The sequence below is a fragment of the Eublepharis macularius genome, chromosome 8 (genome assembly GCF_028583425.1).
Source record: "Eublepharis macularius isolate TG4126 chromosome 8, MPM_Emac_v1.0, whole genome shotgun sequence".
NCBI classification, from domain to species: Eukaryota; Metazoa; Chordata; class Lepidosauria; order Squamata; family Eublepharidae; genus Eublepharis; species Eublepharis macularius.
The window spans coordinates 91,369,563-91,386,231 of record NC_072797.1 but is presented as its reverse complement, the minus strand read 5'-3'; the positions used below and the strand labels follow the sequence as shown (position 1 = coordinate 91,386,231).

At 41.7% G+C, this 16,669-nt stretch overlaps 1 protein-coding gene across 2 annotated transcripts in view; it reads right to left on the bottom strand.

Annotated features, from left to right (window-relative positions):
* Positions 1–6,128: 6,128 nt before the first annotated feature.
* The window catches only part of GOLM1 (golgi membrane protein 1), a 29,961-nt gene continuing 19,420 nt past the window's right edge, over positions 6,129–16,669 (bottom strand). For both annotated transcript variants that reach the window (XM_054987661.1, XM_054987662.1), the window contains exons 7-10: positions 14,899–15,076; positions 10,163–10,480; positions 7,912–8,037; positions 6,129–7,561 (exon numbers count right to left, since the gene is read on the bottom strand). In XM_054987661.1, coding sequence (XP_054843636.1) covers positions 7,554–7,561; positions 7,912–8,037; positions 10,163–10,480; positions 14,899–15,076 — 630 coding nt within the window. In that variant the 3' untranslated portion in view covers positions 6,129–7,553. The remainder of the gene's footprint in view (positions 7,562–7,911; positions 8,038–10,162; positions 10,481–14,898; positions 15,077–16,669) is intronic.

Below are 16,669 nucleotides of genomic sequence, written 5' to 3'. Positions count from 1 at the left end.
TTTTATGAATTGTATGGAATTTTTGTAAACATTTCATAACACACTTGACAGCATAGTGTGCTAAAGCTGGGGGGGGGTAACATTTTGACAGCCAAAAACAGAGCTGAACTCTAAACACAACAAATCCTGAAATATTCTGATGTGCTGCATGTTTTTATTATACTGAATTTGGTCAACTTAAAGGTCTAATATTTTCCCCTTCTCAGCTTTGTGAGGTATTATGTTTTAGAGGGGTTGTGACCAGAATCAGCTTACACCAAAAAGGAGGTTGAGCTTTCTTTATTCTAGTTTTAGCCACTGTTGATGCTTAACACAGGAACCAAAAAGTTCTCATTTTAAAGCCTGCTTTATACAAGTATAAATGTTTCTTAAAGAGGAGTATAGTTGGGGTATTTTCTTTTAAATAGGGATATGGCTATGCAAGTAGAGAATCTCAGACCTTGTTAGCCATTTCTTATATTCTTTAAAACTCACCAGTTTGGTGCTAGCTTAAATAGATGTGTGATAGGGACCTTCTACTTGGTTGTAAGACCCCTACATGCTTAGAGAAACAGGAAGAGAACCTATTCTTGCATCCACCTGTTATGACATTTTTACATGCTTTGTATAGGGTTTGGCAGGCAATTCCATAATATTGAGAGATCTTAGCATTTTTAAAAAGTTGCAATATGTCTGCATACATAGTGCTTCTCTGTGTTTTGAGGGTTTTAAACTATCACATCTAATTTTTTAAAACCTGGAGTTTTGTGCAAAGGTGAGGGTTTCCCCATGCTCATAGAAAAATTACCCTTTTCTGTCTCTAGCTCCACTGTGCAGATTTTTGACCTGCACTATGTGGCAAAGCAGCATTAAATGATTTACCTTTTTGCTACTATGCATTTGTAGCTTGGCATAAGGATTTGTGGCTTTAAATATCTTTAAAGTAACCCTGTTTTATAATTCAGTGCATTTGGATTTGATAAATTGTAACATCTAGTATGAAAAATCAAAAAGAGTCCAGTAGCACCTTTAAGACTAACCAACTTTATTGTAGCATAAGCTTTCGAGAATCACAGTTCTCTTCGTCAGATGCATCTGACGTGCATCTGACGAAGAGAACGGACCTTTGGACACTTACCGTGAAGGGTCCTTCTCCTCTGAGGAAAGGAGGACATCTTGGGTGATTCCCACCATCCAGTCAGGGAGGCAGGAACTAACTTTCTTCCTCTTCCTGTCTAGCCTGTAGGACCACCCTCTCTTCAGTTCAGGTGACTCCACAAAGCAGTAACATTGAATTTATCACTCAGCAACTGTCAATACTGAGAGAAAAAACACCTGTTGCATTAACATGTACTGTAAATAAAGCTTAACCCGGAGAAGGTAGAAGAATGAGGCAGCAGGGTAGAGAAAGACGGAGACCCAGGGAGGGCAAGATGTCCTCCTTTCCTCAGAGGAGAAGGACCCTTCACGGTAAGTATCCAAAGGTCCGTTCTCCCTCTGAGGCAGAGGACATCTTGGGTGCTCCCAAAGCAGTTTCCAGTTTCTGTGTGGGATGTGGTCTTCGTCCATGATCATGCACTGCAGTACTTTTCTACTACAGTTAGTGTCTGCTGAATCATATAGATTTGATTTGTAGCATCTTAAAAAGGTCAAGACCGACCACCTTGTTGCTGCCTTGCAGACTTCTTCTACAGAAGTGTTCCTGTGTAATGCTGCACTGGTAGTAGCACTCTTCAAGAGTGAGCTGGCATTCCACAAGGAACCTCTATGAAGAGGGTTTTTTTTTTAAGGAGTTTCAATAGTGTATGTTTTGCTATTGGCACCTACCACTGCTGAAGACATTTTCTTCCCCAAATTGAGGGGAGATATATTTAAGAACAGTAAGACTGACTTTCTAATTTGTACTGTTTGGAGCAGATAGGCCTTGAGCCTCCTTCTGACATCTAGGTTGTGTCAGAGCCTCTCCTAGTATATTTAGGGTACAGGTAGAAAAAATGGTGGCCTTATCTCTTGCAAACTATGCAGCTTGGAATACGCTTTTGGAAGACAGTACGGGGCATCACCTTAACCATTGGGAAAGATACAGAGTTCAGGTCTGACTAAATCTTCTGATAGATGTGAACATAATAAGGAAGATAGTCTTCATTCTCAGCCTTCTCAGGGGAACATCCTTGATCGGTTCAAATGGATGTTTGGTCAGGGCTGTGTAAAACGTCTACTGAGTGAGGGCTTCCCAAAGAGAGTTGTAAATTCTGAGCATCTGACAAAGAGAACTGTGATTCCCAAAAGCCCACACTACAACAAAGCTGGCTAGTCCCAAAGGTGCCACTGGGCTCTCTTTGAAATTCTGAACATAAACTGTTTTCTGAATGCTAGGAGAGTGTTGGCCACCTCTCAGGAATATCCCCATCTTAGGAAGGTGTTCCTTTCTATTTCCACACAGTTAAGTAGACGAAGTCTAAATGAGAGAGCCAAATCTGTCCCTGCTGTAACTTGACCGAAGAGGTCAGTAGGATGAGAGGTGGAAATATCACCATCTGTTGGAGGGTGGAAAGTCATGGTGTTACTGGTAAGGGTAGTAATACATAGAGGAGGCCTAATGGCCACTGCAATGTCAGGGCATCTGCTTGTTGGTAGAACAAATCTTGTCATGTACCCTGGTAGTTGATGGCTGTGTTGGGACGCACACAGGTCCATGAGGTGTTGCGAAGTGCAATGTTATGAGATGTTTCTTGAGGGACTATTCCCCTGTTGTCCCCTCAGACAGTCTGCCTGAGCATTGGATATGTCTTTGATGCGTACAGTTCTGATCAAAGCTAGGTGAGCATCCTCCCAGGTAAGTATCCTTGCTGCCACCTTGTGTCGCCTTGAGGGCTTGATTCCCTCCTGCTTGTTTATATATGTTTTGTCTGCAACCTTGTCCATACAGATCTCTGAATTGGAACAGGGCCAGACAAATTGCTAACCTTTCTAAGTCATTGATAGGAAGACATGTCTAACCTGATTCTTACTCCTGTAAATATTTGTTGTTCTTGAGGGGTCATGAATCCTTTGCTTTGCATTGGGTTGGTGACCTTGGCTCAGATGGGTTTTGATCTGAAGTGGTATCTGAATGGGAAGATCTGTCTTCTCCATGATCTGTTGTTAATGAGATCTAAGAAAGGTCTGAAGTGGTCTTGCCTATAGATGACCCCAAAGGTACTGCATTGTAGATGGCCACTAGCAAACCTATCAGTTTCAGCAGTGTTGTGAGAAGGGCTGTCAGAATTGGTACACGGAGGTATGTTTCTGTGAGATCTGTAGATGTTATGTGTTCTTCTGATTGATTGGTCACTGCGACTGAGTGTAGAGTCTCCATTCAGAAGTGATACAATTTGATAAACTTGTTCAAAAAACTTGAGGCTAATAACACCCTCCAGTCCCTATTCTTTTTAGGGACTGAGAAGAAGATTGAGTAGACCCCTTTCTGGTGGGCAGCTTTCAAATTTTTATGGAATTGCCTTGTGAGACTATTTGTAAGGCCTGCCTGCCTGTCAACCTAGGCTTGATGGAAAAGAGTAGTTGGTCTCTCACAGGGACAGCTAGCAAGTACTGTCTTAGAGATCTGGGAGAGGTTGGACTGAGAGGACTGGTTTATCCAAGGCCATGTAGCAAGTTCATGGCAGCATTGAGATTTGAACCTGCAGAGTACTGCATCACTGCTCAGTTACTTAACCACTATACAACAAGTGGGGTCTTGAAAGGACCCCCCTTATTAAAGGGCTGCCTAGATTAACCCCAGGATGGCCATTTGGAATCTTGTCTGGACCTTAGTAACGTGTGTTGTGAATAAAAAGCTGAGGGCCAATGGATCGCCTCTCAGAATGAGAGTTTCTGGCAACACATTCTTCTGTCCTAGGTCTCAATCTAGATCTTTCCCAGGGCATCCCCAAATAGCTTGTCTCTCTGAAAGAGGTAAGCCAGGACGATATTTTTAGAGTGTGAATTTGCTGGCCGTGCTCTTACTCAAGCGTGCCAGCTTGCAACTGCTGTCCAGACCATAATCCGGGAAGAAAAAGGTAAATGTATCCAGGATGACATCTGTCTTGAGGGTATTGGCCCATTCATTTCTGTTTGCCCTTTCAATGGGGGCAGCTATTGTTGTACAGGAGGAGTTGGATCAGTTTCCAGATCCATACTCCTGACACTCTTGAGGCAATTGAGACAATAACTGTAGTCTTAATAGCCATGGTCACGGCCTTGTACACTCTTGTTAGCATGGCCTCTCTCCTCTTGTCTAAGTGGTCTCTGACTGATCCTTACCCATCTTCTGGCCAGAGCCCAGATGACTGAAGTGTAGCCAGTGGCGTTTCCATTGCAGGACCTGCAACAACTCATAGCAAAAAAAAAAAAAAGGTAGTGAGTATAGTTTGTTTCGTTTTGTTTTGGGACCAAGTTTGGGGATTATTTGGCATATGGTTTAGACCACCCAGCCTTGAACCCTCTCCCCAAATATTCTGGAAATGGGAGGACCTTTTCTGAAGAACCTTCACTAGGAAGAGACTCTTATTACCCTGGGCTGGATTTGGTATTCCCAGTCTAACGTTCCCACTCTCCCAAGGGTAATTTCTACAGCTCTAAGGCTGAGAATGTCTTAGATAGTAAATACTGGTAGACCTCAGATTCAGACAGCTGGGCTGACTGTTCTGGTAGGGATATTTCCTCCTCTTCCACATCTGAAGGAATTCAGCCTTCTCCTTGTCATTACAGACTCTATCTGAGGGCGATCTCCCTGCTCCGTGGGGATCCCCGACTGATAAACATTACAAACTGCCTTATTCTGACTCAGACCATAGGTCAGTATTATCTCCTCAGACTGGCAGCAGGTCATCAGGGTCTCAGGAAGAGGTTTTTCCCCTCATCTGCCTGATCTTTTAAACCAGAGTTAATGGGGAATGGATCCTTTGCATACAAAGCAGAAGCTCTTCCAGAGCTACAGCCTTACTCATGGAGGGAGGAGGAGGTAGACCCACACCACTATTTCCTCCCTCCTGGTTAGTCTTAAGAGTTAAAAGGTCCAAAGACACCAGCAAATTTGCGCCCTTTATACATTACCCATCTGACAGGGAAAGGCAGGGCTAAATCCTGTTGTAAAGGCAGGGCTAAATCCAAAGGGGAAAGGCCTGCTGTAAAATCTCCAGCCAGGAATTGGCATGGGCCCATTCACATGGCACCAGGGGTTAAGGAGATTCCTGGAATCTTTATAAGGACAAGGTGCTTCTGAGTGGCAAAGTAACAGGATGGCTGACAGGATTGCAGGGGACAGGCTATTGTCAGGGTGACTCACGGTTTCCTCAGGCCCATCTCGGCTGGAGCTTTGCACGGTGCCTCTTTGTTCCAGATGGCAACCGCGACTTCAGGTTTGCACAGGATTCTGCCACTGCAGCGTTTCCCACCGAAATGAAGCTCCACCGATCAGCGTCGCCCTCAGCCAGCTGGATGGGGCGCGCTGCCTTTTCTGCCTCCCAGCGATCAAGACAGGGTCGTTTAGGAGGCTTAGGTTCAGCCTGAGGCTTTTTCTTGACGGGGGGCCGCGCAAGCCTTGGAGGATTGCCGGCGCTGGCCGGTTGCATTTCTGCTGTTGGCAGGACGGTTCCATGTGAGCAACCTGCTGTCGGTTCTAAGAAGCTGTCTTCTGAGTCCGAAGACTCCCTAGATGCCATGGCTCCTTTTGCCTTTTTCCCCTCAAAAGAGGGAAAAGAAAAGTGAAAGTAAGAAGACAAAGGACAGGAGGCACAGTAAAAAAGTGCAGTCAATAGAAGAAAGTAGGCAATAGAAAAGATTAAGGCACTGTAAAAGAAATCTAGCAGAAGCTAAGCAGAATAGATAAAGAGTTAAGAATGGAATGTAGGCAGCAGAGCTAGGCCAGCATAGAACTGCTCTCCCTGGAGGCAGGAAAGAACAGGAGAGAGGGTGGTCCCACAGGCTAGACCGGAAGAGGAAGAAAGTTAGTTCCTGCCTCCCTGATTGGATGGTGGGAATCACCCAAGATGTCCTCCGCCTCGAGGGAGAACTGTGATTCTCAAAAGCTTATGCTACAATAAAGTTGGTTAGTCTTAAAGGTGCTACTGGACTCTTTTTGATTTTGCTACTACAGACTAACACAGCTAACTCCTCTATATCTAGTATGTTATCCATGACTGGGCCATAAAATAGTGATTGCGGGTGGTGGGTAATAAAAGCTGCCATAATTCTGTCCCCAAGCAAGTAAATTTAAAAAACTGTAAAGAACTACTTTAACCCATATTTCATGCCACTTTTGTTTCTTTGGTGATACGAACAAATGTACCCACTTAATAACCACTGCAAAATATTTTACAAAACCGTATGCTGAGTGCAACTGAGTTTAGCTGAGTGCAACTTTTTATTAGAGATGGGATGCTGTTAACAAGACTAGTAAAGGCTTATAAACCTATGATCATTGCTCTTATTCTAAGAACCCTTTTTGTATTGACAGAAACATAAGACTCAGTTTTATTAAAAGTAATCAAAACCAGCCAATACTTTTATACAGAAATGAATATTTAAGTATATACAATCATTACAGTCAACTTTTAACAAATATTACAAAAGTAATCTTCCATTGTGACAATACATGGTATCCTTGTTGTCCTTAGCTTTAAGATGTATTTCTGTAACTGGTGAAATCAAGCACAAGTTCCTCAACTGTGAAGTGCTTAGGAGCAATATTAATACCAGTTAATACCATGCATGCCCTTTCCAGTCTGAGACAATTACAGTAGTGCAGCTCTTCGTTTTAAATTCAAACAAGATGCTTGATAGACATCAGACGGCTTATGGAAGGTTTTGTAAATTTATCCAGCTCATGATTTGTGGGATCATAAATGCTTGGTTAGCAACTTAAATACCAAAGACTGTCAACAGAAAATCCACTTTACCAAAAGTCTGGAAAGACTTTCTGCATGAGGTTAAACAAAACCTTATCAAGCCTTTTTGTTTTAAGCAAAGAACATAGTCTGAAAGAGGAGGTAAAGAATACACTTGCGGTCCAATCCGTATTTATTTAGAAATAAGTCCCACTGATTCCAGTTGAATTTATCTAAGCGCACAGAGTGTAAACTTAGACAACTAAGTTCACCACTTTAAATCAGAAAACCAGCAAAACAAAGAGTTGTTATTCAAACAACTTTACCTAACTGGGGGAAGGGGGTGTGTGGGAAGAGGTAAAAGCAGTATTTCTAACACTAAAATTCACCTACAAACTTCTACAGCAACTTGTTTGTGTGGTAACTTCCAGCCAGAACTAAATTAGGCTTCTGAAGACGAAGTATAGACAACTTTCTTCCTCATGAAATGTCATAATGGCACAGTTCATGTGTGTAATACCAGAATATTACTATATTAAAAAATCAGAAGTCAGCTGATTTAAACAAATCCTAGCAGTGAGATTCTAGTTTTTCAAGCTTTGAGGACTGGAGTTAAGCTGGTTTCAAACAGTTCTGCTCTGCAGTGTCACATGCTGACTTTTTTCTTCACAGCTTTTGTTGATCTTCAAATTTTACTTGTTTGGATATTCATGATTCTGAAATGAAAGAGGAATTTTAATTCTAATTATACTGAGAGTCTGAATATCAGTGTTAGTAGAAGCCAGCAATGCCTTTCTTTGAAGGCTTATGCAAAATCCATGTTAACAACTGTGATGTTAATATGTAAAACTTTTCTTCCCAGGGAAGAACATCAGCCAATAATGTCTACTTTTTCTTTGCTGCAAGAATTAGCACTCAAACTCTGGTTTCATTTTGAATGAAAGATACATATTTAAGAAGTCATTGCAGTACTCCAACAGCATTGATCAAGCATAGACAAATTCTCTGCAAAAGCATTTTGAAGGCATTCTAAACTCCTGAAACAGTGCAGAAATGATAGATTTACCATTTAAATGATGTTGATGGTCAACAAGGGCAGCTTGCTTATCTGTTTCAGACTCTGCCTCATTCACATCTAAATTATAGTCCACTCCTTTGTTACCCTGTCTTGATGTCTTGCTTGCCAGTTCCCCTGCAAAGATAATTGCAAGCAAAATCTGGGTGTATCTATATTATGAACTGAAAAGGAAAGCCCTTTACTGCAATAGCATTCTAAAATTTTAAACCCTGGTTTTTGCTCCACTCACTTCCAGCTTCACAATAATTCACATAAAGAGACTTAACATATTAGCAATATTTTGATACTTTCAATTTTTCCTTGAAATGAAGGAAAATTTTCAGGGCAAAATACTACTTAAAGATTAAATTCTTTGGAGTACAAGTGTACACTGTTTAGTTCTAGTATGTCATTAATGCGAACTATGCAAGTTTTATGTATTTCATTTATAACATGTCCATTCTTCCTAATCATCATTTGTCATTGATCTAGTCTCTGGGTCATTTCTTTGTATACCAGGAAACAGATTCGTAGATCTAGTCTTTCTCCTGCCCCCAGCTGAAAAATTTTGTAGGTTTAGGTATCTGACCTGCTGTTATGTTTGAAAACCAGGTGGAGATTATCAGTGATGTGGGGTTTCTGAAACATTTTCTGATTCAAATTTAAATACATAATTTTAAAATAATGTAAATGTTTATATAATGTTAGCAAAACTTAAACATTAGCATGTACAAGCCTGGACTGTGTCTATACTTCATATCCTTCATTTAGCCCATCTAACATGATAGATTTGCAGCAGAACAGCCTTATAGATTAATACAAGATGGAAAATTTTCTGGAAAATTCCCCATTTCAGAATACTTTTTGTAGAAAATCTTCCACCCCACATCACTGTAAATGACAGACTGCCAGTCTGGCAGTAGGTGATGTGAGAGACCTCTGCCTCAGACCCTGGCGATATGCTGCCAGTCTGAGTAGACAATGCTGACCTTAATGGACCAATGGTCTGATTCAGTATAAGGCAGATTTCATGCGTCCATGTGATCTTGACAAGCTACAGCTACTCCCCCCCCACACACACACACACCTTTTACTGGACAAACGAATAAATGCTTTCATAAAGCAGTATTCAGTACAGATGCAGTAATCTCCTGTTGCACAAATCAGTACAATTGTGTGATGTAGCTCCCTGCCCTCACCACTTTAACATTTCTGTGATGGAGTCTGCAAGCAGGCTAATATAATTATGAGCCTTATATATAATTATGTAACATACTGTTACATAGAGCATTTTTGCAGAGATTAATCCATACATTTCTAGGCCTGCTGGCTGAACCAGTATTATTCAAGGCAGGAATTTGTAAGAAGAGCTACCACTCTCTTAGCAATAGGCTATTCATATTCCTGAGCCTTGTTTTGAGAGGAACAGAAATATGCTTCTGCATGGGACTCCTCATGCTATACCAATGCAGTAGAAGTAGTATACGTGTAGCATATTTCACAATAGTAGTGCAATTCAGTACTAGTTGCCGTTAAGGACTGCTCCTGCCAAGAAAACCGAAATGAGAAGCTGTTTTCATAGAGTGAAGCAAGATGATAGTCACCAAAGAATAACCTTAGTGGATTTGACCAAGCTCTCTCTTCTATCCTTGTTTCCGGGGCTGGCTAGACAAGCTCCTTCTAGTTATGGCAATTAACTGTCCTCCTCCTTGGCTGCTCAAATATACTGCCTCTAAACATGATTTTTTAATTTAGCTATCAAGAATAATATCTGTTTATACACCAATCCCTGCTTAAATTTATCTACTACAGAATATACTTTTAAAGCAATGGCTATATAAATATTTTGACGTCCACCATATATGTATAGAAACCTACACATATTCTTTCAGACAACTCTTCTCTATTTTAACAGAACAATTCTAAACAGGATTGGGAGGGAGAGCTTGTTGAGCACAGAATGCCATATCTAAAATGCCTCAAAGTGTGCATGTTAATGAAAGAGTGTGTATCATTTCCATGAACATGGTAGATGCCGAGCTACCGGCTGACAGATGTGTTGTACTTGCTCCAGTTCCTCCTATGCACAAATGTGGCTAATGGGCTATAATACTTTTTGGTTGTGAGAGGATTTTTTTTTCTTGTGATATTTGTTCTGTGATTTGCATCAGGTGCTGTGGTAGAGAGATGGTATAGAATACCTTAACAATAAAATCAAAATCAGTGCTTGGAAAGTGAGCTTTATACTACCCATCCTTACTGATCTCCTGGTCATCTTGCTGCAGATCATTATTTAACAGTTGTTCTCGTTCAACTTCTTCATCATCTGTATTTGCCTGATTGGTGTCTCGATGTCCTATGGGTCCTGGCCATCTGCCAGTCTGCCGTTCTACTACAACCTCGCCAAGTGCATTTCTAATATCTTCATACGGATTCTCTTCTGTGCCAGGTTCTGGATGCAGTTCCTTGTGATCTGTGCTGGGCTTAGCAAGTATTGATGGCTGGTGCTGGTCAACAGGATGCTTTGCTTCCTCTTTTTTTGGTTCTTCTTTTTTTATGGCAACAACATCATCATTTCCTTATGCAAATAAGTGCAACATCACAATTAGAACACAACTGTTTTGAAAAACAGCACAATTAAATATTTCATGTATAACTGCTTTTTACAACCATTACTTCACAGAATGGGCAACTTCAAAACATTTTAAAAGAAAACCTGAAGAATAAAGTTTTCTGTTCATTTGTTATAAAAACCTGTTTTAAAATGTTTGTAAAAGACATCAAATTAGTCTGAATAGTTAACACAGAACTCCATTACAATCTACATCATTAGAACTGCACATTCATTAACTCAGACAAATGTAAGACTAGAGCAGGCCTGAAGGGCATGTTCTCTGCCTCTGCACTAAAGGCAAGATCATCCATGCCAACATATTCTTAATGCATTAAGGTCCAAGGTATCCAGGTTACTGTATCATGAAGTCAAGACACATAGACTAAGCTGAAACTATACTGATATGTACAGTTTACTGTTCTCCCTCTGAGGCGGAGGACATCTTGGATTGGACGGTGGGAATCACCCAAGATGTCCTCCTTTCCTCAGAGGAGAAGGACCCTTCACGGTAAGTGTCCAAAGTCCGTTCTCCCTCTGAGGCGGAGGACATCTTGGGTGATTCCCACCGTCCAATCCAAGATGTCCTCCTTTCCTCAGAGGAGAAGGACCCTTCATGGTAAGTGTCCAAAGTCCGTTTTCAAGACTAGTTCCATTTCCACAGCGAGCCAAGCTAACAAAATTTAAGAAATAATGAGTTACAAGGTATGTTCTGATTCTATTTACAGGTGATTAGGTATAGGGGATCCATCACCTCACCTCCCAATTCTGGGTGCTGATCACAGCCACTCCAGCAATCAGGCAGGCAAGGACACGTTCCCTTTTGTGTGAGATGGAAAGCTCTTCCTTTCTCAAAGGCTAGGCTTTCCAATCTCAAGGCTCGTTTCTGGGGTGTACCCACACACAAGACATGAATTCCAGACTCAGCTTAGTAAAAAATAAGTTTCTAAATTAAGGAATGTCTCCAAAAGCATGAAGCACTCTTACTCAGGCAACAAGAATTAAAACAAAAAATCCTTACTGTTGCTAATGTATTAAAACTGCCTATCAAAAACTTGAGGGGTAGATACCTAAGCAGCTCTAAGTGGTTTCCACTGTTGCATATCTCACCCATCCATCAGAAAGCAAGCCCTTTCTCATGCTCAGCTGGTCTGACATCAGGACATGCTGAGGTGATATAATAGCATGCAGCTTTCAGCTTCTCTCTGGCATACTTGCATCATGATGAAAACTTATTAAACTTGGTTAGCTGAGAAGTCATCTTTTCAGGTCTCAGGGAATCACCCAGCAACTCAAGAACTAATCAGGGCTAAGCTGTTCATTGGCATTACAGCTGTGTGAAAAACTAGGGAGTCAACACAGAGCTCTCTGAGAACAGTCTCTCCAAGGTTGAATCTCTGGGAAACAGACTGCTTTACAGGTGCTTCCAATCAGCTCTGTAAACACATTTCTGAGCTAAGCCACAAACCTTTCAACACTTACAGTCCTGAACCTAAGTTCAGCCATTTTCTCTCAAAGACCTAGTCTCAGGTTAGTAACTTCCATACATAAAGCATCTAGGAATCAGCATGGCTGTAAATGGAGTTGGTCTTCCCAAGAAGAATACTTGTATATTTACACCAAACCCTGTTTCTTTACCCCAGTACACCAGTTTTTATACAAAGGGCCATAAAGATCAACTTTCCAGCTGTAACCTATTATAAATGAATCAAACAAAAAGTTGAAAAAAATTAAGAGGAACTCAAAGTCAGTTCGTGCTAAAGACAACCAGTAGGCTCTCATGCTGGCACAGGGATTTTGTGGCAAAAACTGCACAAGCCTTTATAACCTAAGATTTGCAGCAGAAGTTTACATGGGAACTTCCAGGGATCTTATACCTTATTAAAGAAACTAAGGGGGATGGGAACATAATGGCTCTTCTTCGTTACCCAGTATTACTCTCAATGCAACACCTACAAGGAATATATACAAAAGGTTGCACTAACACTACAGGTACAATTTATGTACATGCATTTTCCTACCTTAATAAGATTTATGAACTAAATTGTGTAGTGGTTAGAGCACTGGACTAGGATCTGGGAGACAAGTTCAAATCCCCACTCCCCGTGAAAGCTCGCAATGAGACCTTGGGCAAGTCACACACTCTCAGCCTAACCTGTCTCACATGGTTATGAGGATAAAATGGAGAGGAATGTTTTAAGCCGCTTTCAGTCCTGACTAGGGAGGAAAGTGGCCTATAAATGAAGTACATAAATATTGCCAAACCTTCCAAGTAGGTAGGTTTGTTGATTGGTGGCTAGGAAGGAGAGAAGAGTGACAGGAAGTAGTGTGAGGATGAGATATTGGGAAAACAAGAAGACCCACAGTGCTTTCATGAACTTTGCATGTGTTCTTCAAATTAATTTCCCTGCTGGAACCTGAACATGTTGGTATCTGGAGCCTACTTTCCTCCTTCAATTAGATTTTATAACTTCCTCATCCTCCACACACCTCAGGGTCTACAGGAGGAGAAGTGTGAGAAACAAAATAGTAGTACTTCTTCAGGAACTGGTATCGCAGCTGCGTTTGGGAGGCACAGTTTTACTTTAAAAAAATAACTGTAGATGGCATTGCCAGCTCCTAGGCAGCATAAGCAACAAAGCGTAGATACATTATGAGAATGCTGCTGGCTGGCCACAGACCTTCAGAAACAACAGGGCCAGCTGTGTTAGAATCCAGCAACTTCACCTCAGCAAGAGAAGTGACAGCTGGTCTAACAGTAAAATTATGAGAGAAACATGAAATTCTTCATAAGGAGGTCAAAAAATCTTGTTTCTTACTGTCTGCCTCTCTCGCGCACCCCAACTTGTAACACTGCACAGGAAACTAAGCTCAATACTCTGAGGAGCACTTTACACATTAAGAAGAAAAATAGGTTGGATTTAATGTGCTTCTCATTTTGCAAAAGGTAGTATGGATCCAAACAATAATTTAGAGGTTAATCTTCATATTATGAAAAATTGCACCTGTGCTCAAAGAAGAGAAACACCATATGACCAACTGAAACAAACCAACTCGGCTTCCATTGTAGGATAATGACACACAGAAATCACCAGAATGCCCTGGAGGAAATTTCTTTGCAATCCTAATACAGGAAAGAACAGGAGAAGAATAGGACCAGACACCTGGCATAGATCATGACTAGTGCTGTGCGCTTCGGGTTTTGCTTCGGGTAAAGTTACCCGAAGCAACCCAATTCGGAATGCTTCGGTATCCCCCAAAGCGGGGCTAGCATGCTGGCCCCGCTTTGGAATACCGAAGCAAAGCTTTCCGAAGCATTCATAAATGCTTTGGAAAGCTTCGGGACTTGTTTAGAGGGCCCTGCCGCTGCTTGCAAGCAGCGGCGGGGCCCTTTATACATTAACCCCCCACCTCCCCCACCACCTACCTTGCAGTGGCTCCAGGCTGGCTCCTCTGCCGCCGCCGTGCTGCCGCCCGAGCCTGTGGGGTGGTGGGGAAGGCCGGAGCTGCCTCCTCCAGCCCTTCCTGCCCCTCAAATGGCCGTGGTGTGCCAGCGCCGTGGCAGCCATTTCAGGGTCAAGAAGGGCCGGAGGAGGCGGAGAAAGCCCTTCCTGCCCCTCAAATGGCCGCCACGGCACCGGCACGCCGCGGCCATTTGAGGGGCAGAAAGGGCCGGAGGAGGCAGCTCCGGCCTTCCCCACCACCCCGCAGGCTCAGGCGGCAGCGCAGCGGCAGAGGAGCCAGCCGGCTCCAGGCCACGCAGCCTTGTGCTGCCACCACCGCCCAACTGATAACCCAGGTAAGTGGGTGGGGGTTGGAGGGATCTCCCCAGGGTTGGGTGGGGGTGAAGGGATCTCCCCGGGGAGGTGGAGGGGTTGCCCCAGAGAGAGTGGGGGGGAGTTCCCCCCCTCGCTTCAGTATGCTCCAAATCTTCACGGAGCATACTGAAGTGATTCCCGAATCCCGAATCCGAAGCAGCTTGCCGCTTCGGATTTTGGGGTTTTCTGAATTAGTTTCCCGCTTCGGGATACCGAATTTAGCCACCCTTGCACAGCCCTAATTCATGACAATCTTACTTCTGAGGTTCACAGGAAGGTAGACTTTGCTAAACCAATTGAACTTCAGAAGTCACAATCTTTGCAGGAAACAAGATCCTACTTGTGCAAAATTAAGGATCTTTATTTAAATACTGGCATGTCTCTGTGCATTACTCAGATACATACACATTATACTGAAAGAGGTTCATGAACCACTAACATTGTCCCACATGAGAAAAGTAGTTGCAAGTTAATTTGAACCTGGCTTGTGAAATGCAGCTTCACATTTTATGTTAACTGCTGGTGATGATTTAAACAAATGAACATTTTATTTGCTACCAATCTTACCTTTGTCTTTGTGATAATCCAGTTCTACTACATTTTTTATGGAGGGTGTTGGTTTTGATGATTCTAAAGCAGTTAAGTTTTCAGATATTTTCTGTTTTTCTTCAGGTTCATTTCCCTGTTTTGTCAGGTCATGCTGCAGGAATTCTGGTGGTCCAAATGTTGGTACTGGAATATTAACCTTAAAATACATATGCACCTGTATTATTCAACCACCCAAATACAAATTTCCATGCTAAAAATATTTCTGCTTTTGAATACTGACAACTGATGCAGAGATACATGGTGAAATCAGAACAAAATCCATGCTGGAAATGGAAAAGCAGAAAAATAACTTGATCCCCCTCTTTTTCGGAGCAAAAAGGCAGCATTTCAAGCAGCTATCTGCACCTCTTTCACTCCATGCATAAATGCTGGGGAGTCACTGTCAACAACAGCTCTCCCTCCCTCCCCTCCACCTTTGTGTTGTACACATGGAGAAACGAGGCCTGTAGCCATAATATGTAAAAAGCACCATGTGCAATTTAAGGTTATGTCACATCCTTACTTCCCAATATAACAGCCATCTTAGGCAGACCCACAGAGTTCCATGGGGATTGTTTTCATGCAAGTATGCATAGGCTCATAGCCTGTGTGTATAATAATAATATACCGTGGAGGGAGTACAGTATTAACAGGTGTAACTGAATGTCCACTTTTTTTGCTATTATAAAGATGCTTCTTTTCTGCGTCATCTCTCTAAGTAACACACTTTCGTTCATTTCTGCATGATAATGAGTCTGTATTTAAGCGTAGATAAAAAGCTTCCTTTTGTTCACAAAAATTTAAACCGTGAATATTTTAAGCTTCTATTTTCTTCATCTTTTCCCAACTGGCAAAAATAATTTAAGATGTGTATAAGTATTTTAGGGAACAACAGCTTGAATCCTACATAGGATTTCTGTAGACCCAATGGGAAGTGATTTTTGCGAATTCCGGCTTCCCCCTGGTGGTGACCTTCATTTGCCCCCTGCTGTTCCTGCCAGTTCTCTTTCCAGCAGCAGCAGCTTCTCCTTCCCTGGGAACTCCATGGATAGAAATCCCTTCCATCTATAGCAATCCTTTGTGGGATCCAAGCCCATATTGAACACTGGGTATATGTGGTGTGATTATTATTTAATAAATTTAAGGTAGTTGTATATTAACATTTCATAACTATACCAAACAGTACAATTTGTTTTTAATTAAAATAAGGTTAGGTTTGATAAGGAAAGAATGTACATTATTTTTAAATCAAATTTTTCCTACGACTATCATTTCTGGAAATTTTGTATCTCCACATCTTTAAAGTTTCATTGAATTCATTTGGCAAGTTAAGCATATACTAAAATACCTTCAACCAAAGCCAAAGGAATTTAAAATTACCTGTTTAGTTGCACTGTGGATTGTACTTGTGCTCATTTGTTAACTAAGATATTATAATATGTAAGGTGACCATGCATATAATAAACTTTCAAAAATGTGAATGTTCAATCTTTTCATTTTAAGGTATGGTTTACCTGTTTATTTATGTGAAAAGTAACTATACATCTTCTACTCACCTCTACCTAATTGTCATCTAAGGTGACAAATTATCTTATTTATCCACATAGTGTAAGAGCCACTTAAACAAGTGGAATGTCAACAGTTTTCATGCAGAGGAGTTTATTATAGACGCTTGAAGGTCAATGGTTTTCAAGGCTATAAAAGCGTGTACAAAGTTTGTTCAAACAACATAATTTGAGTTGGAAGGTCC